We start from the raw sequence: 27,617 nt of genomic DNA on the forward strand, positions 1-27,617 counted from the left end.
ACCCCCAGTGCCCCCCCCGCCCCCCCAATGCCCCCTGTGCCCCCCCATACCTCCCCCTGCCCCCCCGTGCCCCCCCATACCTCCCAATGCCCCCCCATACCTCCCTCTGCCCCCCATACCCCCCGGGCCCCCCAAGCACCCCATACCGCCCCATACCTCCCTGTGCCCCCCATACCCCCCCGTGCCCCCCCATACCTCCCCATATGCCCCATGCCCCCCCACACCCCCCTGTGCCCCCCCACACTGCCCCATACCCCCCTGTGCCCCCCCGTGCCCCCCCATACCTCCCCATGTCCCCTGTGCCCCCCCGTGCCCCCCCATACTGCCCCATACCTCCCCCTGCCCCCCCGTGCCCCCCATACCTCCCCATGTCCCCCGTGCCCCCCATGCCCCCCCATACCGCCCCATACCTCCCCCTGCCCCCATACCCCCTTGTGCCCCCCCACACCGCCCCATGTCCCCTGTGCCCCCCCGTGCCCCCCCATACTGCCCCATACCTCCCCCTGCCCCCCATACCCCCTTGTGCCCCCCCACACCGCCCCATGTCCCCTGTGCCCCCCTGTGCCCCCCCATACTGCCCCATACCTCCCCCTGCCCCCTGTGCCCCCCCATACCTCCCCCTGCCCCCCATACCCCCTCGTGCCCCCCCATACCACCCCACACCTCCCCCTGCCCCCCTGTGCCCCCCCATACCTCCCCCTGCCCCCCATACCCCCCCGTGCCCCCCCATACCGCCCCACACCTCCCCCTGCCCCCCCACACCCCCGGTGTCCCCAGTGCCCCCCGCCCGGGCTCACCTCCCCCCGCTGCCCCCCACCGCCCGGGCGGTGCCAGCGGGTGCCGTCGGCGCTGAACTCCAGCAGGACGGGGGCGAGGGGGGCGTCGGAGCCCGGCACCGTCACCCCTGCGCGGGGACACGCGTCACCCCCACCGCCACCGCCGCCACCACCGCCACGGCCACCAACACCAACACCACGGCCACCAACACGGCCACCAACACCACGGCCACCAACACCAACACCACGGCCACCACCAGCGCCGCCACCACCACGGCCACCAACACCAACACCACGGCCACCAACACGGCCACCAACAGCACCACGGCCACCACCACGGCCACCAACACCACGGCCACCAAACCAACACCACTGCCACCACTATGGCCACCAACACCACGGCCACCAAACCAACACCACCGCCACCAACACCAACACCACTGCCACCACCATGGCCACCAACACCGCTGCCGCCACCACCGCCACCAACACCACAGCCACCACCACCACTGCCACCACCACGGCCACCAACACCAACACCATGGTCGCCAACACCACTGCCACCACCACCACCAACACTGCCACCACCAGTGCCACTGCCACCACCACGGCCACCAACACCACGGCCACCAACACCATCACTGCCACTACCACTGCCACCAACACAAACACCACCACTGCCACCAACACCACCACTGCCACCAACACCACGGCCACCAACACCAACACCACGGCCACCAACACCACGGCCACCAACACCATCACTGCCACCACCACTGCCACCAACACCAACCCCACCACTGCCACCAACAGCGCCACTGCCACCAACAGCGCCACTGCCACCAACACCACGGCCACCAACACCAACACCACGGCCACCAACAGCGCCACTGCCACCAACACCAACACCATGGCCACCAACACCACTGCCACCAACACCACAGCCACCAAACCAACACCACCGCCACCAACACCAACACCACGGCCACCAACACCACTGCCACCACCATGGCCACCAACACCATTGCCACCAGCACCGCTGCCGCCACCACCGCCACCAACACCAACACCATGGTCACCAACACCACTGCCACCACCACCACTGCCACCACCAGTGCCACTGCCACCACCACGGCCACCAACACCACAGCCACCAACACCACCACTGCCACCACCACTGCCACCAACACCACGGCCACCAACACCACCACTGCCACCAACAGCGCCACTGCCACCAACACCACGGCCACCAACACCAACACCACGGCCACCAACACCACAGCCACCAACAGCGCCACTGCCACCAACACCAACACCATGGCCACCAACACCAACACCACAGCCACCAACACGGCCACCAACACCACGGCCACCAACACCACTGCCACCACCATGGCCACCAACACCATTGCCACCAACACCGCTGCCGCCACCACCGCCACCAACACCAACACCATGGTCACCACCACCACGGCCACCAACACCAACACCACCACGGCCACCAACACCATCACTGCCACCACCACGGCCACCAACACCAACACCACCAACACCACTGCCACCAACACCAACACCACTGCCACCAACAGCGCCACTGCCACCACCACTGTCACCACCACCACCACCACCGCCACCGCCCCCACCACCGCCCCCACCCCTGTCACCTCCCCCACCCCCGGCACCGCCACCAGCGCCAGGCGGGCACCCACCGGTGACGTTGGTGGCCTCCAGCAGGTCCAGCTGCAGGAAGGGGGGGGGTCGGGGCGCAGCCCCCCGTGGGCCTCCTCCAGGGCCAGGTTGGCGATGCCCAAGGGGCCATAGCAGGGGTCTGGGGGGGGGGGGGGACACACACAGCGTCGGGACGAGGGGGGGGACACACACACAGCCCCCCTCCCCCTGCCCCCTGCCCCCTACACATGCGGGGGGGGGGGGGGGGGGGTCTCTTACCGCCGGGGGGGGGCAGCGGGAAGGTGAGGAGGGGGCTGCCGGGGGGTTCCGTCGCCGGGGGGGCGGGGGGCTCCGTGGTCGTCAGGGGGGCACGGCCGTCCCGTTGTCACCTGCGGCGGGGACAGTCGCCGTACGGTGCTGGGGGGGGGCAACTGAGGGGGGCGGGACCCCCCCCCCCCCCAACACCCACCTGCCCCCCCCCCCCCGCCCCCCCCCAGACTCACCGGCCGGGGCGCAGGAGCAGCAGGAGTCCCCATGGCCCTGCGGGGGGGGGGCCACTGTCACCGTGAGGGTCCCTTGACCACCACCGCCCCCCCCCCCCCCCCCCCCGTGGGATGCCACCACCCCCCAGTCCCTGCGGGGGGGGTCACTGGCACCGCGAGGGTCCCTTTATACCCCCCCGGGGTCACCTGAGCCCTATGGGGGGGGGGGTCACTGTCACCGTGAGGGTCCCCCCTGTCCCCCCCCCCCCCAGGGTCCCCCCCGCCCTATGGGGGGGTCACTGTCACCGTGAGGGTCCCCCCCTGTTCCCCCCCCCCCGAGGTCACCCCGGCCCTATGGGGGGGTCACTGTCACCGTGAGGGTCCCCCTGAGCCCCCCCCCAGTGTCACCCCAGTGCTATGGGGGGGGTCACCGTCACCGTGAGGGTCCCCCTGAGCCCCCCCCCGGTGTCACCCCAGTGCTATGTGGTGTGTGTGGGGGTCACTGTCACCCTGAGGGTCCCCCCAGCCCTATGGGGGGGTCACTGTCACCCTGAGGGTCCCCTGAGCCCCCCCCGGTGTCACCCCAGTGCTATGTGGTGTGTGGGGGGGTCACTGTCACCCTGAGGGTCCCCCCCGCTCTATGGGGGGGTCACTGTCACCCTGAGGGTCCCCCTGAGCCCCCCCCCAGTGTCACCCCAGCGCTATGGAGTGGGGGGGTCACTGTCACCCTGAGGGTCCCCCCAGCCCTATGGGGGGGTCACTGTCACCCTGAGGGTCCCCCTGAGCCTCCCCCAGTGTCACCCCAGTGCTATGGGGGGGGGGTCACTGTCACCGTGAGGGTTCCCCTGAGCCCCCCCCCGGTGTCACCCCAGTGCTATGGGGTGGGGGGGTCACTGTCACCCTGAGGGTCCCCCTGAGCCCCCCCCCAGTGTCACCCCAGCGCTATGGGGTGGGGGGGTCACTGTCACCCTGAGGGTCCCCCCAGCCCTATGGGGGGGTCACTGTCACCCTGAGGGTCCCCCTGAGCCCCCCCCCAGTGTCACCCCAGCGCTATGGGGGGGGTCACTGTCACCCTGAGGGTCCCCCTGAGCCCCCCCCCGGTGTCACCCCCAGCGCTATGGGGTGTGGGGGGGGGTCACTGTCACCCTGAGGGTCCCCCCAGACCTATGGGGGGGTCACTGTCACCCTGAGGGTCCCCCTGAGCCCCCCCCCGGTGTCACCCCAGCGCTATGGGGTGTGTGGGGGGGTCACTGTCACCCTGAGGGTCCCCCCAGCCCTATGGGGGGGGTCACTGTCACCCTGAGGGTTCCCCCCGTCCCCCCCGCCCCGGGGTCCCCCCCGCCCTATGGGGGGGTCACTGTCACCGTGAGGGTCCCCCCAGCCCTATGGGGGGGTCACTGTCACCCTGAGGGTCCCCCTGAGCGCCCCCCCCGCCGTGGAATGCCACCACCCAGGGCCCTGCCGGCGCGTCCCTGTCACCGGGAGGGGTTGTTGTGTGTGTGTGTGTCCCCCCCCCTCCAACATGTCCCCCCCCCCAGCCCTCACCGGGGGGCAGGCGGCGGCGCGGGGGGGGCAGTAGGGCCAGCAGCGGACGGTGGGGCCGGGCAGGCACTGGCAGACCCGGCAGGGCCCCCCCCGCCAGCGCTCCCCCCACCGCCCACCGCCGCCCCCCCCGCTGGCACTGCGGGCACGGCGGCGGCCGGCACCTGCGGGGGGGGGGGGGGGGGATCAGCGGGGAGACCCCCCCCACACACACACCCCCATAGGACCCCCCCCCACCCCCCCGTGGCAGCCCCCCCGCCTTGGGATCCACCCGTGGGAGCCACCCCCCCCCCGTGGGAACGCACCCCTGGGCTCCCCCCCCCCCCTCCGTGGGAGCCCCCCCACCCATAGGAGCCTCCCCCCGTGGGAGCCCCCTCTTCAGAGCCCCCCCCCCCTCCATCTAGCCCCCCCGTGGGACACCCCCCCCCCCCGTTAAACCCCACCCTCCCCCGCGCCGTGGGAGCCCCCTCTCCAGCCCCCCCCCCCCCGGCATGGATCGGACCCCCCCCGTGGGAGCCCCCACCCATCGGAGCCCCTCCGTGGGAATTCCCCCCCCCCCCCCGCGCCGTGGGACCCCCCTCTTCAGACCCCGGGCGGGCTCTGAGCCCCCAAGGTGGGGGGGGGGGGGGGGGGGGGAGCTTGGGACCCCCCCTACGGGACCCCTCCGTTAAACCCCCCCCCCCCCCCCCCCCCGAGCTTGGGATCCCCCCCGTGGGACCCCCCCTACGGGGACACCCCCCCCCCCCGCCCCGTGCTGCCCCCCCCCCCTCACCGGCGGGCCTTGCGGTAGATGCCCCGGCAGCTGCGCCCCCCCCCGCGGCGGGGGGGGTCGGTGGGGCTGCGGAAAGCCCACTGCACGCTTTGGCTACCGCAGGGGCCGGGACACTCGCCCCACGCCGACCACGCCGACCAGCCGCAGTGCACTGGGAAGCGGGGGGGGGCGATTAAACCCGGGGGGGGGGGGCAACCCACCCCCCCCACCCCCCCACGCCCCCCCCCCCGGGACCCACCGGCGCAGGCGGGGTGGGGGCGGCAGCGCCGGAGCGCCCCCTCCAGGCAAGTGCAGAGGCGACAATTGAGGGTCACCGCGTCCCCCGGGCGGTAGCGGACCCCCCCCCGCCACACACGGGCACTCGCGGGGGGGCACGCACTGGCCTTCGGGGGCCAGCACTAGCCCCGCTGGGCACCAGCACCCTGCGTGAATTGCGGGGAGGGGGGGGGGATTAAAGGAATGGGGGGGGAGGGGGTGACAGGCCACCCCCATGGGGGGGGGGGTCGCCATGGGTGGGGGTGTCCCCCCCGTCGTCCCCCCCCCCCCCCGTCCCGTCTCACCGGGGGTGCAGGGTCCCTCCTGGGGGCAGGGGGGGCCGGCGGCGAGGTGGGCGCAGGTGGCGGGGCAGGGGGGGCAGGGCAGGGGGCGCAGCCCCCCCGGCAGGCCGAGGCCGTGGGGCAGCCGTCTGTGGGGCAGGGGGCTGGCGGGGAGGGGGGGGGGGTGGGGGGGGGGGTGAGCACCCAGGGAGCCCACCCACCCCACGGAGGACGCGAGACCCACGAAGGGCCACCCGCCCCATGGAAGACACCCGCCCCATAGAGAACACCCGCCCCATGGAGAACACCCCCACCCACAGAGACCCCCCCCCCCCCACCCCATAGAGACCCCCTGCCCCCATAGAGACCACCCCACCCACACAGACACACCCCCCCCACAGAGCCCACCCATGGAGCCCACCCATCCCACAGAGACCCTCCACCCCATAGAGACCCCCCCCCCCCGCCACGGAGCCCACCCACCCCATAGAGCCCACCCACCCCATGGAAACCATCTACCCCATGGAGCCCACCCATCCCACAGAGACCACCCACCCCATGGGAGACCCCCTGCCCCATAGAGACCACCCCACCCATGGAGCCCACCCATCCCACAGAGACCACCCACCCCATAGAGACACCCCCCCCCCCCCCCCCACGGAGCCCACCCACCCCATAGAGCCCACCCACCCCATGGAAACCATCTACCCCATGGAGCCCACCCATCCCACAGAGACCACCCACCCCATGGAGACCCCCTGCCCCATAGAGACCACCCCACCCATGGAGCCCACCCATCCCACAGAGACCACCCACCCCATAGAGCCCACCCATGCATGGAGACCCCCTACCCCATGGAGCCCACCACCCCACAGAGCCCACGGAGCCCACCCACCCCATGGAGCCCACCCACTTCACAGACCCCACCGACCCCCGGAGCCCACCCACCCCACGGAGACCCCCCCCACCCATGGAGCCCACCTACCCCATGGAGACCACCCACCCCACGGAGACCCCCCCCACCCATGGAGCCCACCTACCCCATGGAGACCACCTACCCCATGGAGCCCACCCACCCATGGAGCCCACCCACCCCATGGAGACCACCTACCCCATGGAGACCACCCACCCCATGGAGACCCCCCCACCCATGGAGCCCATCTACCCCATGGAGACCACCTACCCCATGGAGCCCACCCACCCCACGGAGACACCCCCCACACCCATGGAGCCCACCCACCCCATAGAGCCCACCACGCATGGAGCCCACCTACCCCATGGAGACCCCCCCACCCATGGAGCCCACCTACCCCATGGAGACCACCCACCCCACGGACACCACCCGTCCCATCAGAGCCCTCCCACCCCATGGAGCCCACCCATGCATGGAGACCACCTACCCCACGGAGCCCACCCACCCTACAGACCCCACCGACCCCCGGAGCCCACCCACCCCATGGAGACCCCACCACCCATGGAGCCCACCTACCCCATGGAGACCCCCCACCCCATGGAGACCCCCCCACCCATGGAGCCCACCCACCCCACGGACACTACCCGTCCCATCAGAGCCCTCCCACCCCATGGAGCCCACCCATGCATGGAGACCACCTACCCCACGGAGCCCACCCACCCTACAGACCCCACCGACCCCCGGAGCCCACCCACCCCATGGAGACCCCCACACCCATGGAGCCCACCCACGCATGGAGCCCACCCACCCTACAGACCCCACCACCCCACAGAGCCCACCCACCCCACGGAGCCCACCCACCCCATCAGAGCCCTCCCACCCCATAGATCCCCCCCCCGGCCCCACACCCACCCATCTGGAGGGCGGCGGGGGTCTCTGCGGGCGGGTCGGGGCAGGGTCGCCCGCCGTTGTGGGGGGGTCTGCAGTCCCGCCGCCGCAGCCGCACCCCCCCGCACTCCTCCGGGCAACCCGACCAGGGCGACCACTCGCCCCAGGAGCCGTCCACTGCGGCGGGGGGGGGCAGGCGTGAGAATGGGGGGGGGACGGGGGGGGGCAGCCCTGCATGTACCGGGGGGGGGGGGAATTGGGGTGTCCCTGGGGGGGGGGGATTGGGGTGTCCCAAAGGGGATTGGGGCGATACGGGGGGGTCTCAGGGTGCTACAGGGGGGAATTGGGGTGTCTCGGGGGGGGAAATTGGGAACCCCCAAAACTTTCCGGGCAGCCCCAGCCATGGGGAGCCCCAAATCCCCCCGGGACCCCAACCACGGGCACCCCCCGGACCCCCCCCCAGCAGCCCTGAGGGGTGGGACCCCCAAATCCCCCCGGGGACCCCAACCACGGGCACCCCCCCGGATCCCCCCCAGCAGCCCTGGGGGTGGGACCCCCAAATTCCCCCGGGACCCCCGGCCATGGGAACCCCCAAATCCCCCCGGGGACCCCAACCACGGGCACCCCCCGGACCCCCCCCAGCAGCCCTGGGGGTGGGACCCCCAAATCCCTCCGGGGACCCCAACCACGGGCACCCCCCCGGACCCCCCCCAGCAGCCCTGGGAGTGGCACCCCCAAATTCCCCAGGGACCCCCGGCCATGAGCCCCCCCCCCAAAACCCCTCGGGCAGCCCCAGCCATAGGGACCCCCAAATCCCTGGGGAACCCCCAAATCCCCCCGGGACCCCATCCACGGGCACCCCCCCGGACCCCCCCCCAGCAGCCCTGGGGGTGGGACCCCCAAATCCCCCCGGGACCCCCGGCCATGGGAACCCCCAAATCCTCCCGGGACCCCAACCACGGGCACCCCCCCGGGTGCCCCCCACCAGCTCCATCCCCGGGAACCCCCAAACCCCCTCCCCCACAGCAACCCTCGCGGGGCGCCCCGCGGGGTGGGACCCCCCCACCCCCCCCAATACCAAGCCCCCCCCACGTCCCCCCCCACGTCCCCCCCCCCGCTCACCGGGGCAGGCCCCCCTGAAGCACTGCCGTTGCTGCGCGTCCTGCCCCCGGCAGCGGCGCAGGAGGCCGGGGCGCTGCTGGCGGCACCCCCGGGCGCGGCGCTGCAGGCCGGGGCCGCAGGAACGGCTGCAGGTCCCCCAGGGTCCCCAGGACCCCCAAAGCCCGCAGTCCCGCTCGTCCCGGGGGGGGACCCCCCGCAATCCGCCTTCCCGTCGCACACCTGCAGCCGGGGAGGGGGGGACGGTGGGGGTCACGCCGAGACGGGGAGCGAGGGGACACACCCCCCCCCCCCACCCCGGCACCCGTCGGTGCCACCCCGCGCGTCCCGTCCCCCAAATACCTGCTGGAAGGCGACGCACTCCCCCCCCCGCAGTCGTACTCGGGGCAGGGACCCCCCGTCCGGTTGCTGCCGCCGGCGAGGACGCGGCTGTCTGCGGAGGGGACGCGGGGCGGCCGTATGGCGGGGTGGCCACGGCAGGGTGGCCGTGGTGGGGTGGTCGTGGCGGGGTGGCCATGGTTGGGTGGCCATGGTGGGGTGGCCATGGTGGGGTGGCCATGGTTGGGTGGCCATGGTGGGGTGGTCGTGGCGGGGTGGTCGTGGTGGGGTGGAGACAGTGGGGTGACCATGGCATGGTGGCCATGGTTGGGTGGCCACGGTGGGGTGATGACGGTGGGGCGGTCGTGGTGGGGTGGCCACAGCAGGGTGGTCATGGTGGGGTGGTCGTGGTGGGGTGGAGACAGTGGGGTGGCCATGGCGGGGTGGCCACGGTTGGGTGGTCATGGCAGGGCGGCCACAGTTGGGTGGGCACGGTTGGGTGGCCATGGTGGGGTGGTCGTGGTGGGGTGGCTACAGTGGGGTGGCCATGGCGGGGTGACCACGGTTGGGTGGTCGTGGCAGGGTGGTTGTGGTGGGGTGACCATGGCATGGTGGCCACGGCGGGGTGGCCACGGCAGGGTGGCCATGGTGGGGTGGCCGTGGCGGGGTGGTCGTGGTGGGGTGGCCACGGCAGGGTGGCCACAGCAGGGTGGCCATGGTTGGGTGGCCACAGTGGGGTGGTGACGGTGGGGTGGTCATGGCGGGGTGGCCATGGTGGGGTGGCCACGGTTGGGTGGCCATGGTGGGGTGGTCGTGGCGGGGTGGTCGTGGTGGGGTGGAGACAGTGGGGTGACCATGGCATGGTGGCCATGGTTGGGTGGCCACGGTGGGGTGATGACGGTGGGGCGGTCGTGGTGGGGTGGCCACAGCAGGGTGGTCATGGTGGGGTGGTCGTGGTGGGGTGGCTACGGTGGGGTGGCCATGGCGGGGTGGCCACGGTTGGGTGGTCATGGCAGGGCGGCCACAGTTGGGTGGGCACGGTTGGGTGGCCATGGTGGGGTGGTCGTGGTGGGGTGGCTACAGTGGGGTGGCCATGGCAGGGTGACCACGGTTGGGTGGTCGTGGCAGGGTGGTTGTGGTGGGGTCACCATGGCGTGGTGGCCATGGTGGGGTGGCCACGGTTGGGTGGCCATGGTGGCATGGTCGTGGTGGGGTGGTCTTGGTGGGGTGGAGACGGTGGGGTGGAGACAGTGGGGTGGCCATGGCGGGGTGACCACGGTTGGGTGGTCATGGCAGGGCGGCCACAGTGGGGTGACCATGGCATGGTGGCCACGGTTGGGTGGGCACGGTTGGGTGGCCATGGTGGGGTGGTCGTGGTGGGGTGGAGACAGTGGGGTGACCACAGCGGGGTGGTCATGGTGGGGTGGCCATGGCGGGGTGGCCACGGTGGGGTGGCCACAGCAGGGTGGCCATGGTGGGGTGGCCACGGTGAGGTGGCTACAGTGGGGTGGCCATGGCGGGGTGACCACGGTTGGGTGGTTGTGGCAGGGTGGTTGTGGTGGGGTGGCCATGGCGGGTTGGCCACGGTTGGGTGGTCGTGGCAGGGCAGCCACAGTGGGGTGACCATGGCGTGGTGGCCATGGCGGGGTGGTGACAGTGGGGTGGCCATGGTGGGGTGGCCATGGCGGGGTGGTGACAGTGGGGTGGCCATGGTGGGGTGTCCGTCCCCAGCCTCCACCCCCCCGGCTGCCGCCCCCGGCCCCCCCGCGCTCACGGCAGTGCAGCTCGTCCTCGCCCTGGGGACAGTCGGTGGCACCGTCGCAGACCCGGGACACGTTGAGGCAGAGGCCACCGCTGTCGGCGCAGGAGAAGTGTCCCGGGCACGGCGGGATGGCCGTGGAACCTGCCCCGGGGACAGGGACCGTCAGGTGAGGGGACACCCCCGAGAGCAGCCCACCGCGCCGGTGTCACCGGGGAGGGGGACACGGGGGGGACCCCGAGAGCATCCCACCGTGATGGGTGTTACTGGGGAGGGGGACATTGGGGTGACACCCAAGAGCATCCCACCATGACGGGTGTCACCAGGGAGGGGGACATCGGGGGAACCCCCAAGAGTGTCCCACCATGACGGGTGTCACCAGGGAAGGGGACAGCGGGGAGGGGGATACTGGGTGACACTCAAGAGCATCCCACCATGACGGGTGTCACCGGGGAGGAGGACATTGGGGGGACACCCAAGAGCGTCCCACCATGATGGGTGTCACCAGGGAGGGGGACATCGGGGGAACCCCCAAGAGCGTCCCACCATGACGGGTGTCACCGGGAAGGGGGACACTGGGGGACACCCAAGAGCATCCCACCATGACGGGTGTCACCGGGGAGGAGGACACTGGGGGACACCGGGGGACACCGAAGACCATCCCACCATGATGGGTGTCACCGGGGAGGAGGACATCGGGGGAACCCCCAAGAGCATCCCACCATGTTGGGTGTCACTGGGAAGGGGGACGCTGGGGGACACTGGGGGACACCGAAGACCATCCCACCATGACGGGTGTCACCAGGGAGGAGGACACTGGGGGGACACCCAAGAGCGTCCCACCATGATGGGTGTCACCGGGAAGGGGGACATCGGGGGAACCCCCAAGAGCATCCCACCATGTTGGGTGTCACTGGGAAGGGGGACACTGGGGGACACTGGGGGACACCGAAGACCATCCCACCATGATGGGTGTCACCAGGGAGGAGGACATTGGGGGGACACCCAAGAGCATCCCACCATGATGGGTGTCACCAGGGAGGAGGACATTGGGGGGACACCCAAGAGCGTCCCACCATGTTGGGTGTCACCAGGGAGGGGGACATTGGAGTATCCCACCATGACGGGTGTCACCGGGGAGGAGGACATTGGGGGGACACCCAAGAGCGTCCCACCATGATGGGTGTCACCGGGAAGGGGGACACTGGGGGACACCGGGGGACACCGAAGACCATCCCACCATGACGGGTGTCACCGGGAAGGGGGACACTGGGTGACACCCAAGAGCATCCCACCATGTTGGGTGTCACCAGGGAGGGGGACATTGGAGTATCCCACCATGACGGGTGTCACCGGGGAGGAGGACATTGGGGGGACACCCAAGAGCGTCCCACCATGACGGGTGTCACCGGGAAGGGGGACACTGGGGGACACCCAAGACCATCCCACCATGACGGGTGTCACCAGGGAGGGGGACATTGGAGTATCCCACCATGATGGGTGTCACCGGGGAGGGGGACATTGGGGGGACACCCAAGACCATCCCATGGTGATGGGTGTCACCGGGGAGGGGGACATTGGAGTATCCCACCATGATGGGTGTCACTGGGGAGGGGGACACTGGGGGACACCCAAGAGCACCCCGCCGCGCCGTGTGGCCACCACGGTGCCACCCCCCCCGCCCCGGCCCCGTGCCGTCCCCGTCCCCGCGCCCCCCGGGGGCTCACCGCAGCGGTCGCCGCTCTCGTCGGAGCCGTCGGGGCAGTGGGGGACGCCGTCGCAGAGGTGGCCGTAAGGGACGCAGGCGACGTCTCGCTCGCACGGCAAGTAGCCGGGCCGGCAAATCTCGTGGGGTTGCCGGTGGCAGCCCAACTCGTCGCTGCCGTCGGGGCAGTCGGCCTCGCCGTCGCACAGCCAGCCCCGCGGCACGCACTCGCCGCCGCCGCACGCCCAGGCCCCCGCCTCGCACGCCGGCGCTGGGGACGGCGGCGTCACCCCGGGGTCCCCCATCCCACCCCCGAGATCACCCCCCCAGCCCCCCAACCCCCCCAACCAGGGCGTTTCGGGGGAGACGCCCCTCACCGGTCGCCGCCGTCGGCGTCGCCGCCGGCAAGGCCACGGCGCAGGCCACCGGGCTCTCGTCCCAACCGTCCCGGCAGTCGCCGACGCCATCGCAGACGGCGGCTTCCCCCACGCAGGAGCCGTCGGGGCAGGGGAGGTGCCCGGGGGGGCAGGTCAGCGGTTCTGTGGGGTGAAGTGGGGCCGGCGGGGGGCAGGTTGGGGGGGGGACGGACACACGATGCCGTGGGGCGCAGGTTGTGGGGCGGGAGGGGCGGGGGGGGGGGGGGGTCAGTAGCCAGGGAGGGCACCCACGCGCTCACCCCCCACCTCCCCCCGAGAGCCCACCCGCCCCACATGCAGCACCTGCACATAGAGCCCACCCGCCCCACGGAGGACGCGAGACCCACAGGGGCCACCCGCCCCATGGAGGACACCCGCCCCATGGAGAACACCCGCCCACAGGCACCACTTGCCCCACGGAGACCCCCCCCATCCAAAGAGTCCCCCCCACCCATGGAGACCACCCACCCCACGGAGACCACCCCATGGAGACCACCCACCCCATAGAGACCACCTACCCCACGGAGCCCACCCACCCCATGGAGACCACCCCATAGAGACCACCCACCCTATGGAGACCACCCACCCCATAGAGATCACCTGCCCCATGGAGACCCCCCACCCATGGAGCCCCCCCCACCATGGACCTCACCCACCCCATGGAGACCACCCACCCCATAGAGACCCCCCCCCCCACCCACAGGGACCACCCACCCCATGGAGATCACCCCATGGAGACCACCCACCCTATGGAGACCACCCACCCCATAGAGACCCCCCCACCCACCCACAGGGACCACCCACCCCATGGAAACCACCTACCCCATGGAGACCTCCCACCCCATAGAGACCCCCCCCACCCATGGAAACCACCCACCCCATGGAGACCACCCCATGGAGACCACCCACCCCATAGAGACCACTCACCCCATGGAGCCCAACCACCCCATGGAGACCACCCACCCCATAGAGATCACCCGCCCCATGGAGACCCCCCACCCATGGAGCCCCCCCCCACCATGGACCTCACCCACCCCATGGAGACCACCCACCCCATAGAGACCCCCCCCCACCCACAGGGACCACCCACCCCATGGAAACCACCTACCCCATGGAGACCTCCCACCCCATAGAGACCCCCCCCACCCATGGAGACCACCCACCCTATGGAGACCACCCACCCCATAGAGACCCCCCCCCCACCCACAGGGACCACCCACCCCATGGAAACCACCTACCCCATGGAGACCTCCCACCCCATAGAGACCCCCCCCACCCATGGAAACCACCCACCCCATGGAGACCACCCCATGGAGACCACCCACCCTATGGAGACCACCCACCCCATAGAGACCACCCACCCCATGGAGCCCAACCACCCCATGGAGCCCAACCACCCCATAGAGACCACCCACCCTATGGAGACCACCCACCCCATAGAGATCACCCGCCCCATGGAGACCCCCCACCCATGGAGCCCCCCCCCACCATGGACCTCACCCACCCCATGGAGACCACCCACCCCAGAGACCCCCCCCCCACCCATAGAGACCACCCACCCCATGGAAAACCCCTACCCCATGGAGCCCACCCACCCCATGGAGCCCAATCACCCCAGGGAGACCCCCCCTGCCCCATAGAGACCCCCTACCCGGGCAGGTGGCCTCGTCGGTGCCGTCGGCGCAGTGGGGGTGGCCGTCGCAGAGGGCGGCCGGGGGCAAGCAACGGTCCTCGCCGGGGCAGGGCAGGTGGCCGGGGGGGCAGGCGCAGCCCCGCTCGTCGCTGCCGTCGCCGCAGTCGTCCCGGCCGTCGCAACGCCGAGGGGACGGCACGCAGCGACCCACGGCGCAGCGGAACTCGCCCCCCGCGCAGCTCGGGCTGCAGCCTGCGGCCAAACGCCGTCGGGGAACCCCGCCGTGGGGCGCAGAACCCCAGGGACGGGGGGTTAGACCCCTTACTGTGGGGCACAGACCCCCAGGGACGGCGGCCTAAGGTCCCTTGCCGTGGGGCACAGACCCCCAAGGTCGGGGGGCTCAGGGACCCTCACTGTGGGGCTCAGATGCCCAGGGACGGGGGGCTCGGGACCCCTTACTGTGGGGCACAGGCCCCCCTTGCCATGGGGCACAGCCACTCCTTGCCATGGGGCACAGGCTCCCAGGGATGGGGTCTCGGACCCCCTTGCCGTGGGGCACAGAACCCCAAGGTTGGGGGGCTCAGGGACCCTCGGTGTGGGGCACAGCCCCCCAGGGATGGCATCTCAGACCCCCTTGCCATGGGGCACAGCGCCCCGGGGATGGGGTCTCGGACCCCCTTGCCGTGGGGCACAGAACCCCAAGGTTGGGGGGCTCAGGGACCCTCAGTGTGGGGCACAGCCCCCCAAGGACGGTGTCTCAGACCCCCTTGCCATGGAGCACAGCCCCCCCTTGCCATGGGGCACAGCGCCCCGGGGATGGGGTCTCGGACCCCCTTGCCGTGGGGCACAGAACCCCAAGGTTGGGGGGCTCAGGGACCCTCGCTATGGGGCACAGCCCCCCAAGGACGGCGTCTCAGACCCCCTCGCCGTGGGGCACAGCCCCCTCCTGCACCCCGCTACTCCGAGCCCCCCGAAATGCCCCCGTCCTCCCCCCCGAGACCCCCAAAATTCCCTCCCCCTCCCCCCTGGCACCGCCGTGGGGCGGCCGTGGGGCGGCCGTGGGGCCACTCGCCTGCCTCGTCCGAGGGGTCGTCGCCGCCGCAGTCGGGCCGACCGTCGCAGACGAGTTCCGGGGGGAGGCAGCGGCCGTCGGCGCATCCGAAGCCAGGGGCCGGGCAGTGGGTCGGGGGGCAACCGTCCTCGTCGGAGCCGTCGGGGCAGTCGGGGTAGCCGTCGCAGCGGGCGCCCCACGCCAGGCACTGGCCCCCGGCGCAACGGGGTTGCCGCGGGGGGCAACGGGGGGCGCAGGCCTCGTCCGAACCGTCGCCGCAATCCTCCTCGTTGTCGCAGCGCCAGGCGCCCGGCACGCAGCGCCCCTCGGCCCGGCAACGGAACTCCCAGGGGGCGCAGGGCGACGGGGACGGGCACGGGGACGGCGACGGGGACGGGGACGATGACGGCGATGGCGGCGACGGGCAGCGCCAACCGCCCCCCGCGCACGTGCTGAGGGGGAACGGGCAGGGGATCAGCGCCGGGAGCGCGGCGCGACGACCCCACGGCGGCAGCACCGCGGGCACCCGATGGCCACGGCGGCTCCATGGGTGACAGGTGGCCACGGTGGCCCGGTGGGTGACAGATGGCCGTGCCATCCCAGTGGGTGACAGATGGCCACAGTGGCCCAGTGGGTGACAGATGGCCACGGTGGCTCCATGGGTGACAGATGGCCACAGTGGCCCAGTGGGTGACAGATGGCCATGGTGGCTCCATGGGTGACAGATGGCCACGGTGGCCCAGTGGGTGACAGATGGCTTTGCCAGCCCAGTGGGTGACGGGTGGCCATGGTGGCTCAATGGGTGACAGATGGCCACGGTGGCCCGGTGGGTGACAGATGGCCACGGTGGCTCAATGGGTGACAGATGGCCGTGCCATGCCGGTGGGCGCCCAACGGCCATGTTGGCCTGGTGGGTGCTGGGTGGCCACGCTGGCCCATGGGTGACAGATGGCCGTGCCAGCCCGGTGGGTGCCAGGTGGCCACGCTGGCCCCAGTGGGTGCCAGATGGCCGCAACGTCCCAGTGGGTGCCGGGTGGCTTTGCCGTCCCGGTGGGTGGCAGACGGCGGTGCCAGGCCGGTGTGTGCCGGGTGCCGTGCCGTGCCGCGCCGTGCCGTGCCGTGCGGTGCCGTGCGGTGCCGCGGGGGCGGACTCACCAGTTGCGGCAGCCCTGCTGCACCGCGGCGCCGGGCGGGAAGGCGAAGCCGTCCCAGAAACACGGACACTCGGCCGGCGCCACGCACCCCCCGTCTGCCAGCGGCAACGGGAGCAGCCCTCAGCCCCACGCCCGACCCACAGCCGCCCCACGCCGGCCCCACGCCGGCCCCACGAAGCCCAACGCTGGCCAACCACCGGCCCCACGCTAGCCCCACGCCAGCCCCACGCCACCGGATGCCAGGCCCACAGCAGCCCCACGCCAGCCCCACTCCAGCCCCACTCCAGTCCCACACCAGCCCCACACCACCCGATGCCAGCCCCACGCCAGCCCCACACCGACCCCACGCCAGCCCCACACTGGCCCCACTCCAGCCCCACAATAGCCCCACTTAAGCCTCACACCACCCAATGCCAGCCCCACGCCAGCCCCACACCCACCCCACACCCACTCCACACCAGCCCCACACCAGCCCCACACCAGCCCCACACCACCCGATGCCAGCCCCACGCCAGCCCCACACCGACCCCACGCCAGCCCCACACTGGCCCCACTCCAGCCCCACAATAGCCCCACTTAAGCCTCACACCACCCAATGCCAGCCCCACGCCAGCCCCACACCCGCCCCACACCCACTCCACACCAGCCCCACACCAGCCCCACACCCGCCCCACACCCACTCCACACCAGCCCCACACCAGCCCCACACCACCCGATGCCAGCCCCACGCCAGCCCCACACCGACCCCACGCCAGCCCCACACTGGCCCCACTCCAGCCCCACAATAGCCCCACTTAAGCCTCACACCACCCAATGCCAGCCCCACGCCAGCCCCACACCCACCCCACACCCACTCCACACCAGCCCCACACCAGCCCCACACCAGCCCCACACCACCCGATGCCAGCCCCACGCCAGCCCCACACCGACCCCACGCCAGCCCCACACTGGCCCCACTCCAGCCCCACAATAGCCCCACTTAAGCCTCACACCACCCAATGCCAGCCCCACGCCAGCCCCACACCCACCCCACACCCACTCCACACCAGCCCCACACCAGCCCCACACCAGCCCCACACCACCCGATGCCAGCCCCACGCCAGCCCCACACCGACCCCACGCCAGCCCCACACTGGCCCCACTCCAGCCCCACAATAGCCCCACTTAAGCCTCACACCACCCAATGCCAGCCCCACGCCAGCCCCACACCCGCCCCACACCCACTCCACACCAGCCCCACACCAGCCCCACACCCGCCCCACACCCACTCCACACCAGCCCCACACCAGCCCCACACCACCCGATGCCAGCCCCACGCCAGCCCCACACCGACCCCACTCCAGCCCCACACTGGCCCCACTCCAGCCCCACAATAGCCCCAGTTAAGCCTCACACCACCCAATGCCAGCCCCACGCCAGCCCCACACCCGCCCCACACCCACTCCACACCAGCCCCACACCAGCCCCACACCAGCCCCACACCACCCGATGCCAGCCCCACGCCAGCCCCACACCGACCCCACGCCAGCCCCACACTGGCCCCACTCCAGCCCCACAATAGCCCCACTTAAGCCTCACACCACCCAATGCCAGCCCCACGCCAGCCCCACACCCGCCCCACACCCACTCCACACCAGCCCCACACCAGCCCCACTCCAGCCCCACACCATCCCCACACCATCCCCACTCCAGCCCCATTCCAGCCCCACACCACCCGATGCCAGCCCCATGCCAGCCCCACGCCGACCCCGCTCCAGCCCCACACTGGCCCCACTCCAGCCCCACCATAGCCCCACTCCAACCCCACATCACCTGATGCCAGCCCCACGCCAGCCCCACCGTAGCCCCACCCAAGCCCCACACAAGCCCCACTCCAGCCCCACACCATCCTCACACCAGCCCCACTCCAGCCCCACATCAGCCCCACCATAGCCCCACACCAGCCCCACGCCAGCCCCACGTCAGCCCCACCATAGCCCCACGCCAGCCCCACTCCAGCCCCACGTCAGCCCCACCATAGCCCCACGCCAGCCCCACTCCAGCCCCACGTCAGCCCCACCATAGCCCCACGCCAGCCCCACACCAGCCCCACGTCAGCCCCACCATAGCCCCACACCAGCCCCATTCCAGCCCCACGCCAGCCCCACCATAGCCCCACGCCAGCCCCACGCCAGCCCCACATCAGCCCCACCATAGCCCCACACCAGCCCCACGCCAGCCCCACGTCAGCCCCACCATAGCCCCACGCCAGCCCCACGCCAGCCCCACACCAGTCCCACCATAGCCCCACACCAGCCCCACTCCAGCCCCACGTCAGCCCCACCATAGCCCCACGCCAGCCCCACGCCAGCCCCACGTCAGCCCCACCATAGCCCCACGCCAGCCCCACGCCAGCCCCACGTCAGCCCCACCATAGCCCCACGCCAGCCCCATGCCAGCCCCACGTCAGCCCCACCATAGCCCCACGCCAGCCCCACTCCAGCCCCACGCCGGCCCCACGGCAGCCGCAGCGCTCACCGTGCAGGACGCTCCCCGGGGGGCAGAAGCAGCCCTCCAGGCAGGCCAGGCCCTGGCAGTGCTCGGGGGGGTCCCGGCCGAGGCCGCGGCAGGTTGGGGGGCAGGGGGGGCCGCAGGCGCTGTACTCCAGCCCCCCGTCGCACTGCAGGGCTGGGGACGGGGGTGGGGCAGGGCTCGGACCCCTGACCCACGGCTGACGGGGAACGGTCCCTCCCCCCGCATCCCACCCCCCGGCCCTGTGGAATGGGATGGGATGGGATGGGATGGAGTGGGATGGGATGGGATGGGATGGGATGGGACAGGATGGAGTGGGATGGGATGGGATGGGATGGGATGGGATGGGATGGGATGGGATGGGGATGGGATCGGATGGGATGGGATGGGGATGGGATCGGATGGGATGGGACGGGATGGAGTGGGATGGGATGGGATGGGATGGGATGGGACGGGATGGGGATGGGACAGGATGGAGTGGGATGGGATGGGGATGGGATGGGATGGGATGGGATGGGATGGGACGGGATGGGATGGGATGGGGATGGGATGGGATGGAGTGGGATGGGATGGGACGGGATGGGATGGGATGGGGATGGGATGGGGATGGGACAGGATGGAGTGGGATGGGATGGGATGGGATGGGATGGGATGGGACAGGATGGGATGGGATGGGAGGGGATGGGATGGGGATGGGATGGGATGGGATGGTACGGGATGGGATGGGATGGGATGGGATGGGACGGGATGGGATGGGATGGGATGGGATGGGATGGGATGGGACGGGATGGGATGGGACGGGATGGGATGGGATGGGATGGGATGGGATGGGATGGGGATGGGATGGGACAGGATGGGATGGGATGGGAGGGGATGGGATGGGGATGGGATGGGATGGGATGGGATGGGATGGGATGGGATGGGATGGGATGGGATGGGATGGGATGGTTTGGGGACGGGCACGGGGCTGGTGACTCACGGCACAGCTCCTGGCTCCTCCAGCGGATGTGGACGCCGCGCCGGCCGCACTCCTCGGCGTAGGCGGCGATGGCCGTGCACAGGCACTCGCAGTCCCCCCCGGAGTCGCAGCTGCCGGCGGCGCCCGGCGGGTGGGTGGGGAGTGGGGGGGTGATGGGACCCCTCCCGCCTCGGGGACCGACCCCGACACCGCCCCCCCTCACCCCCCCGCCGCCGCCGCCGCCGGCACTTACCCGCAGGCGTCGAAGACGCACCAGTCGTAGAAGCGCTGGGAGGGCACCACGTCGTGGCAGGGCGCGAAGAGCCGCTGCTGGAGGACGCCGCAGCGCCGGCGTGCCCACGTCGCCCGGTGGGGGCTCTCCTGGGATGGGGGGGGGGGGGGGGACAACACACACACCGATGTCACCGTCCGCCGGATGCCACCCGCCTCGGCCGGCCGCGCGCTGGCCCGCCGCCCCGTCCCCGTCCCCGTGCCTACGGCGCAGGGGTGCGGCGCGCCGTCGCCGTGGACCTCGGGGCAGAGCAGGCTGAGGCGCCAGGAGTTGCCGAAGAGGTGGGGGGTGGGCTCCAGCCCCCCTTGCCGGCTGGTGAAATCGTTCTCGGCGTCGCCGTCGAAGTTGCCGCAGAGGCCGGCCACCCGACCCCGGTGCCGGGGTTCCAGCCGGACGTACACCCGCGTGCCTGGGGGCGGTGGGGGGGCGTCACGGCACGGCACGGCACGGCACGGCACGGCATGGCACCCAGTGGCACCCCGTGAGCCGGGGACACCCCCCCCGCCCGCCGGCGGGTCTCACCTCCATCCCACAGCACGGCCAGCCCCAGGCGGGAGAGGAGGAGGAGGAAGAGGCCGGCGCGCTCCAGCGTCAGCCCCGTCCCGCTGTAGGTTTTGGGGGGTCGGACCGAGACCCCGTTCACCGTCACGTCCCTCCCTGCCGGCACGGGGAGGGCTGTCGCGGGGCAGGGAGGGGGCGGCCAACCCGGCACGTCCCCGTCCCCATGGGGGACCCATCCCCATGTCCCCCATCGTCCCCGTGTCCCCCCATCCCCATGTCCCCCATCATCCCCATGTCCCCCATCCCCACGTCGCCAGGCCCCGTGTCCCCCCATCCCTGTGTCCCCCGTCCCCGTATGCCCCGTCCCCATGTCCCCCCATCCCATGTCCCCCATCCCTGTGTCCCCCATCCTCCCTGTGTCCCCCAACCCCATGTCCCCCATCCCTGTGTCCCCCCATCCCCGTGTCTCCCAGCATCCCCATATCCCCCGTCCCCGGGTCCCCCCATCCCCGTGTCTCCCATCCCCACGTCCCCCCATCCCTGTGTCCCTTGTCCCCGTGTCCCCCATCATCCCCGCATCCCCAGTCCCCGTGGTGTCCCCATCCCCTTGTCCCCATCCCCACGTCCCCCATCCCCGTGTCCCCCCCATCCCATGTCCCCCATCATCCCCGTGTCCCCCATCCCCGTGTTCCTCATCATTCCCGTATCCCCCGTCCCCGTGGTGTCCCCATCCCTGTGTCCCCATCCCCATGTCCCCCATCCCCGTGTCCCCCCTCATCCCCGTGTCTCCCATCCCAATGCCCCCCATCGTCCCTCTGTCCCCCCATCCCCATGTCCCCCATCATCCCCGTGTCCCCCATCCCCGTGTCCCCCATCATCCCCGCATCCCCCGTCCCCTTGTCCCCATCCCCACATCCCCCATCGTCCCTGTGTCCCCCCCATCCCATGTCCCCCATCATCCCCATGTCCCCATCCCTGTGTCCCCCCCATCCCCGTATCCCCCGGCCCCGTGGTGTCCCCGTCCCCATGTCCCCCATCATCCCCACATCCCCATGTCCCCATTCCCGTGTCCCCCACCATCCCCGTATCTCCTGTCCCTGTCATGTCACCATCCCCGTGTCCCCATCCCCACGTCCCCCATCATCCCCACGTCCCACATCATCCCCACGTCCCCCATCCCCGTGTCCCCATCCCCACGTCCCACATCATCCCCACGTCCCCCATCCCCGTGTCCCCATCCCCACGTCCCCCATCATCCCCACGTCCCCCATCATCCCCACGTCCCCCATCCCCGTGTCCCCATCCCCATGTCCCACATCATCCCCACGTCCTCCATCCCCATGTCCCCATCCCCGTGTCCCCCACCATCCCCGTATCCCCTGTCCCCACGGTGTCCCCATCCCCATGTCCCCCATCATCCCCACGTCCTCCATCCCCATGTCCCCATCCCCGTGTCCCCCACCATCCCCGTACCCCCCGTCCCTGTCGTGTCCCCATCCCCGTGTCCCCATCCCCATGTCCCCATCCCCGTGTCCCCCACCATCCCCGTATCCCCCGTCCCTGCGGTGTCCCCATCCCCGCGCCCCCCCCCCACCGCGTACCTCGCAGCATGTGCACCACGGTGTTGCCCATGGCCACCACCACCGACTTGGTGCAGGTGACGCCGCTGGTGCCGCAGGGGACGTTCTGGGCGGTGACGGCGAAGAGCCCGTCGGCCTGGCGCGCCAGCAGGTACTCGCAGTCCCCGCGGAAGGAGAAGGCTCGCCCGTCGAAGGTGACGTAGTGGGGGTCCCCCGTGGCCACGCAGGTGCCCGCGCACTCCTCGCGCCCGCAGTGCCACCGCTGCCGCCGGCACACGCTGCCGGGGAAGGGGGGAGGGGGGGGAAAACGCAGCTAAGCGCCGCCACGGCACACCCCCCCCACCCCGGGGTGGGGAGGGGTCCTGGGGAGGGGGTTTCGGGGTTGGGGGGGGGTCTCACCAGGTGTTGCAGTCCCGGACGATGGTGGCGTTTGGCCGGTAGAGCCGCCCGCCGTGGTGGCAGGGACACTCCTCCGGGGACACGCAGTGCCCGTCCTGCCGGAGCGAGACACCCCACCACCCCCCCGAGCGACCCACCGTTGGGGGGGGGGGGGCTGCTGACCCCCCACCTCCACCACCACCACCACCACCACCACCACCACGGGGTATGGGGGGGCTCAGGGCAGGCACCAGCCGTGGGGCTGGGACACCCCGGTGACCCCCACGCGCACCCCCGCCATGGCCCGTGTCCCCCGCGCCCACCGTCTCCCGGCTCCCCCGACCCCCAACTTCCCTGGCCCCTCAGCCCCGCAAGGTGCTGGGCCCCCCCAGACCCCCGGTGGCCATTTCCCCAGCCGCCCCCCCCCCAACCCCCCCGGCCGCCCGGGGAGGGGGTGACCCACCAGGAAGAGGGTGCCGGGGGGGCAAACGCAGCCGTCGGCGATGCCGGCGCAGGTACCGTTGGGCTCGGCGGCGTCGCAGCGGCGCAGGCAGGACCCCGGGGCGTGAACCAGCCCCCCGGGGCAGAGGGCGGCCGCGGGGCAGGGGGCTTCGGCGCAACGCCAGGACCCCCCGGTACAGACGCTGCGGGGAGGGGCGCGGTGAGGGCGGCTCCCCCCACACCCCCCACCCCAGCACCCCCCAGCAGAAGGAGTCCCCCACCCAGCCGGCCCCAGGCTGGGGTACCCGCACCACCAGCACCCGTCCCGTCATCATCCCATCCCATCCCATCATCATCCCATCCCGTCCCATCCCATCCCATCATCCCATCCCATCCCCATCCCCATCCCCATCCCATCCCATCCCATCATCCCATCCCATCCCCATCCCCATCCCAATCCCATCCCATCCCATCATCCCATCCCATCCCCATCCCCATCCCATCCCTTCCTCATTCCAATTCCCATTTTATCCCATCCCCATCCCATCCCATCCCATCATCATCCCATCCCCATCCCATCCCCATCCCATCCCATCCCCATCCCATCCCATCCCATCTCCATCCCCATCCCCAACCCCATACCATCCCATCCCATCCCCATCCCATCCCATCCCATCCCATCTCCATCCCCATCCCCAACCCCATACCATCCCATCCCATCCCATCCTCTTCCCATCCCCATCCCATCTCACCCCCATCCCATCCCCAATCCCATCCCTGCCCCCATCCCATCCCATCCCATCCCATCCCATCCCCATCCCCATCCCATCCCATCATCATCCCATCCTATCCCATCCCATCCCCATCCCCATCCCATCCCATCCCATCCCATCCCATCCCATCCCCATCCCCATCCCCATCCCCATCCCCATCCCATCCCATCCCATCCCATCCCATCCCATCCCATCCCCATCCTCATCCCCATCCCCATCCCCATCCCATCCCATCCCCATCCCCATCCCATCCCAATCCATCCCCATCCCCATCCCATCCCATCCCATCCCATCCCATCCCCATCCCACTCCATCCCATCCCATCCCATCCCATCCCATCCCCATCCCACCCCATCCCATCCCATCTCCTCCCATGACGTGCTCCTCCTCGGTGCCCGCGGTGCCCGGTGACAGGGACGTTCAATGAAAGCCACCTATCCCGTGGTGCCATCCCAAACGGGCCGTAGGGGGATTTCATCAGACGTCACCCGCCGGCTCCACGTCCCTTGTCACCGGAGGGACCCCCCCTCGCTCCGCCTGGCCCGTGCCACCCCCCACATACCCGTCCCCGTCCCCGCCACCCCCCCCTCGCCGGGGCACCGGCCGGGCCGCGCACCAGGGATTGCAGCCCCGGCGGATCTGGCTGCCGGGGGGGTAGAGCTGGGTGCCGTGGCGGCAGCGGCAGGCGGCCGGGGGGACACATTGCCCACCCTCCTCCAGCACTAGCCCGGGGGGGCAGTTGCAGCCGGGGACGCAGAGCCCGGCCAGCTCGGGGCAGGAGCCGGCCCCGGGCAGGCGCAGCTCGGCGCAGGTCTGGCCGCAGGGACGGCCGCACTCCTGGTACAGCTGTCCCCCGCCGCAGGGCACCTCTGCGGGGACAGGCAAGGGGACGTCACCCATGGTGGCATCCCTGACCCCCCCCCCCCCCGCCTGCACCCACAGTACCCGGCGCTTCCCGCTGTCCCCTGGCACGTGGTGGCAGCATCCCCATCCCATCCCCATCCCGTCCCACCCCATCCCATCCCATCCCCATCCCGTCCCCATCCCATCCCGTCCCATCCCATCCCATCCCATCCCGTCCTGTCCCGTCCCGTCCCATCCCATCACATCCCATCCCATCCCCATCCCGTCCCACCCCATCCCATCCCATCCCCATCCCGTCCCCATCCCATCCCGTCCCCATCCCATCCCGTCCCATCCCATCCCATCCCATCCCATCCCATCCCATCCCATCCCATCCCGTCCTGTCCCGTCCCGTTCCCATCCCATCCCATCCCATCCCCATCCCGTCCCATCCCATCCCATCCCATCCCATCCCCATCCCCATCCCATCCCATCCCCATCCCCATCCCCATCCCCATCCCCATCCCATCCCCATCCCCATCCCATTCCACCCCACCCCATCCCCATCCCCATCCCATCCCCATCCCCATCCCCATCCCCATCCCATCCCATCCCCATCCCATCCCATCATCCCATCATCCCATCCCATCCCCATCCCATCCCAACCCCATCCCATCCCATCCCCATCCCCATCCCCATCCCCATCCCATCCTCATCCCCATCCCCATCCCACCCCATCCCATCCCATCCCATCCCATCCCCATCCCATCCCATCCCATCCCATCCCATCCCCATCCCCATCCCCATCCCATCCCATCCCATCCCGTCCCACCCCATCCCATCCCATCCCATCCCATCATCCCATCCCATCCCATCCCATCCCATCCCATCCCATCCCCATCCCATCCCAACCCCATCCCATCCCATCCCATCCCATCCCCATCCCATCCCATCCCATCCCATCCCATCCCAACCCCATCCCATCCCATCCCATCCCATCCCATCCCATCCCCATCCCATCCCATCCCATCCCATCCCCATCCCATCCCATCCCATCCCAACCCCATCCCATCCCATCCCATCCCCATCCCATCCCATCCCATCCCAACCCCATCCCATCCCATCCCATCCCATCCCATCCCCATCCCATCCCATCCCATCCCATCCCCATCCCATCCCATCCCATCCCAACCCCATCCCATCCCATCCCATCCCATCCCATCCCATCCCCATCCCATCCCATCCCATCCCATCCCCATCCCATCCCATCCCATCCCCATCCCATCCCATCCCATCCCATCCCATCCCATCCCCATCCCATCCCATCCCACCCCTCCCGCCCCTTCCCGCCCCGCCCCCACCGCAGAGGCCGTGGTTCCTCCAGGAGAGCGGGGTCCCCTCGCGGGCGCAGTCCCGGGCGTAGGCGGCCAGCGCGGGGCAGAGGCAGCGCTGCCCGTCCCCGCAGGCGCAGGCCTGGCGCAGGCAGAGCTGCAGGAAGGGCTCCGGCTCCACCACCTCCCGGCACGGCTGCGGGCGGGACGGGCACGTCGGGATGCGCCGCTGCCATCGCCACCCCCCCCGGGCACCGGGCACCGGGAACTGGGAACTGGGCACTGGGCACTGGGCACCAGGCACCAGGTACTGGTCACAGGGCACCAGGCACTGGGCACTGGTCACCAGGCACCGGTCACCGGCCACCAGGCACCAGGCACCAGTCACTGGGCACCAGGAACCAGGCACTGGTCACTGGGCAGCAGGGTCTGGGCACTGGCCACCAGGCACCGGCCACCGGCCACCAGGCACCAGGCACAGGTCACTGGGCACCAGGAACCAGGCACTGGTCACTGGGCAGCAGGGTCTGGGCACTGGCCACCAGGCACCCAGCAATGGACACTGGGCACCAGAGTCTGGGCACTGGCCACCAGGCACCCGTCACCGGCCACCAGGCACCAGGCACCAGTCACTGGGCACCAGGAACCAGGCACTGGTCACTGGGCAGCAGGGTCTGGGCACTGGCCACCAGGCACCCGTCACCGGCCACCAGGCACCAGGCACCGGTCATTGGGCACCAGGCACCCAGCAATGGACACTGGGCAGCAGGGTCTGGGCACTGGCCACCAGGCACCCATCACCGGCCACCAGGCACCAGGCACTGGTCACTGGGCACCAGGCACCCAGCAATGGACACTGGGCACCAGCGTCTGGGCACTGGCCAGCAGGCACCCGTCACCGGCCACCAGGCACCAGGCACAGGTCACTGGGCACCAGGAACCAGGCACTGGTCGCTGGTCACCAGGCAATGGACACTGGTCACTGGGCACCAGGCACTGGTCAATGGGCAACAGGGATCGGGCACCAGAAACCAGGGACTGGCCACCAGGAACCAGGCACTGGTCACCGGGCACCCAGCAATGGACATTGGGCACCAGGCTCTGTGCACTGGGAACTGGTCACTGGCCACTGGGCACTGGTCACCAGGCACTGGGCAGTGGCCACTGGGCACCAAGGTCTGGGCACTGGGAACTGGTCACTGGCCACTGGGCACCACAGTATGGGCACTGGGCAGTGGTCACCAGGCACTGGTCACCGGCCACTGGGCACTGGTCAG

General features: G+C 71.1%; 1 protein-coding gene across 1 annotated transcript in view; it reads right to left on the reverse strand.

The window, feature by feature from the left end:
* Positions 1–27,617, reverse strand: part of LOC141738201 (SCO-spondin-like) — a 94,247-nt gene that overhangs the window by 56,198 nt on the left and 10,432 nt on the right. Inside the window, 20 exon segments of the mRNA XM_074573392.1 lie at positions 7,602–7,754; positions 8,700–8,903; positions 9,014–9,067; positions 9,070–9,129; positions 10,789–10,917; positions 12,501–12,749; positions 12,847–13,017; positions 14,546–14,779; positions 15,600–16,030; positions 16,734–16,827; positions 19,250–19,399; positions 20,223–20,332; positions 20,455–20,582; positions 20,700–20,902; positions 21,016–21,150; positions 22,596–22,852; positions 22,974–23,068; positions 23,416–23,596; positions 24,783–25,035; positions 26,371–26,536. Of these exon segments, the coding sequence (XP_074429493.1) occupies positions 7,602–7,754; positions 8,700–8,903; positions 9,014–9,067; positions 9,070–9,129; positions 10,789–10,917; positions 12,501–12,749; positions 12,847–13,017; positions 14,546–14,779; positions 15,600–16,030; positions 16,734–16,827; positions 19,250–19,399; positions 20,223–20,332; positions 20,455–20,582; positions 20,700–20,902; positions 21,016–21,150; positions 22,596–22,852; positions 22,974–23,068; positions 23,416–23,596; positions 24,783–25,035; positions 26,371–26,536 (3,457 nt within the window).

Source organism: Larus michahellis, chromosome 2 (genome assembly GCF_964199755.1).
Source record: "Larus michahellis chromosome 2, bLarMic1.1, whole genome shotgun sequence".
In the NCBI taxonomy this organism is placed as follows: domain Eukaryota; kingdom Metazoa; phylum Chordata; class Aves; order Charadriiformes; family Laridae; genus Larus; species Larus michahellis.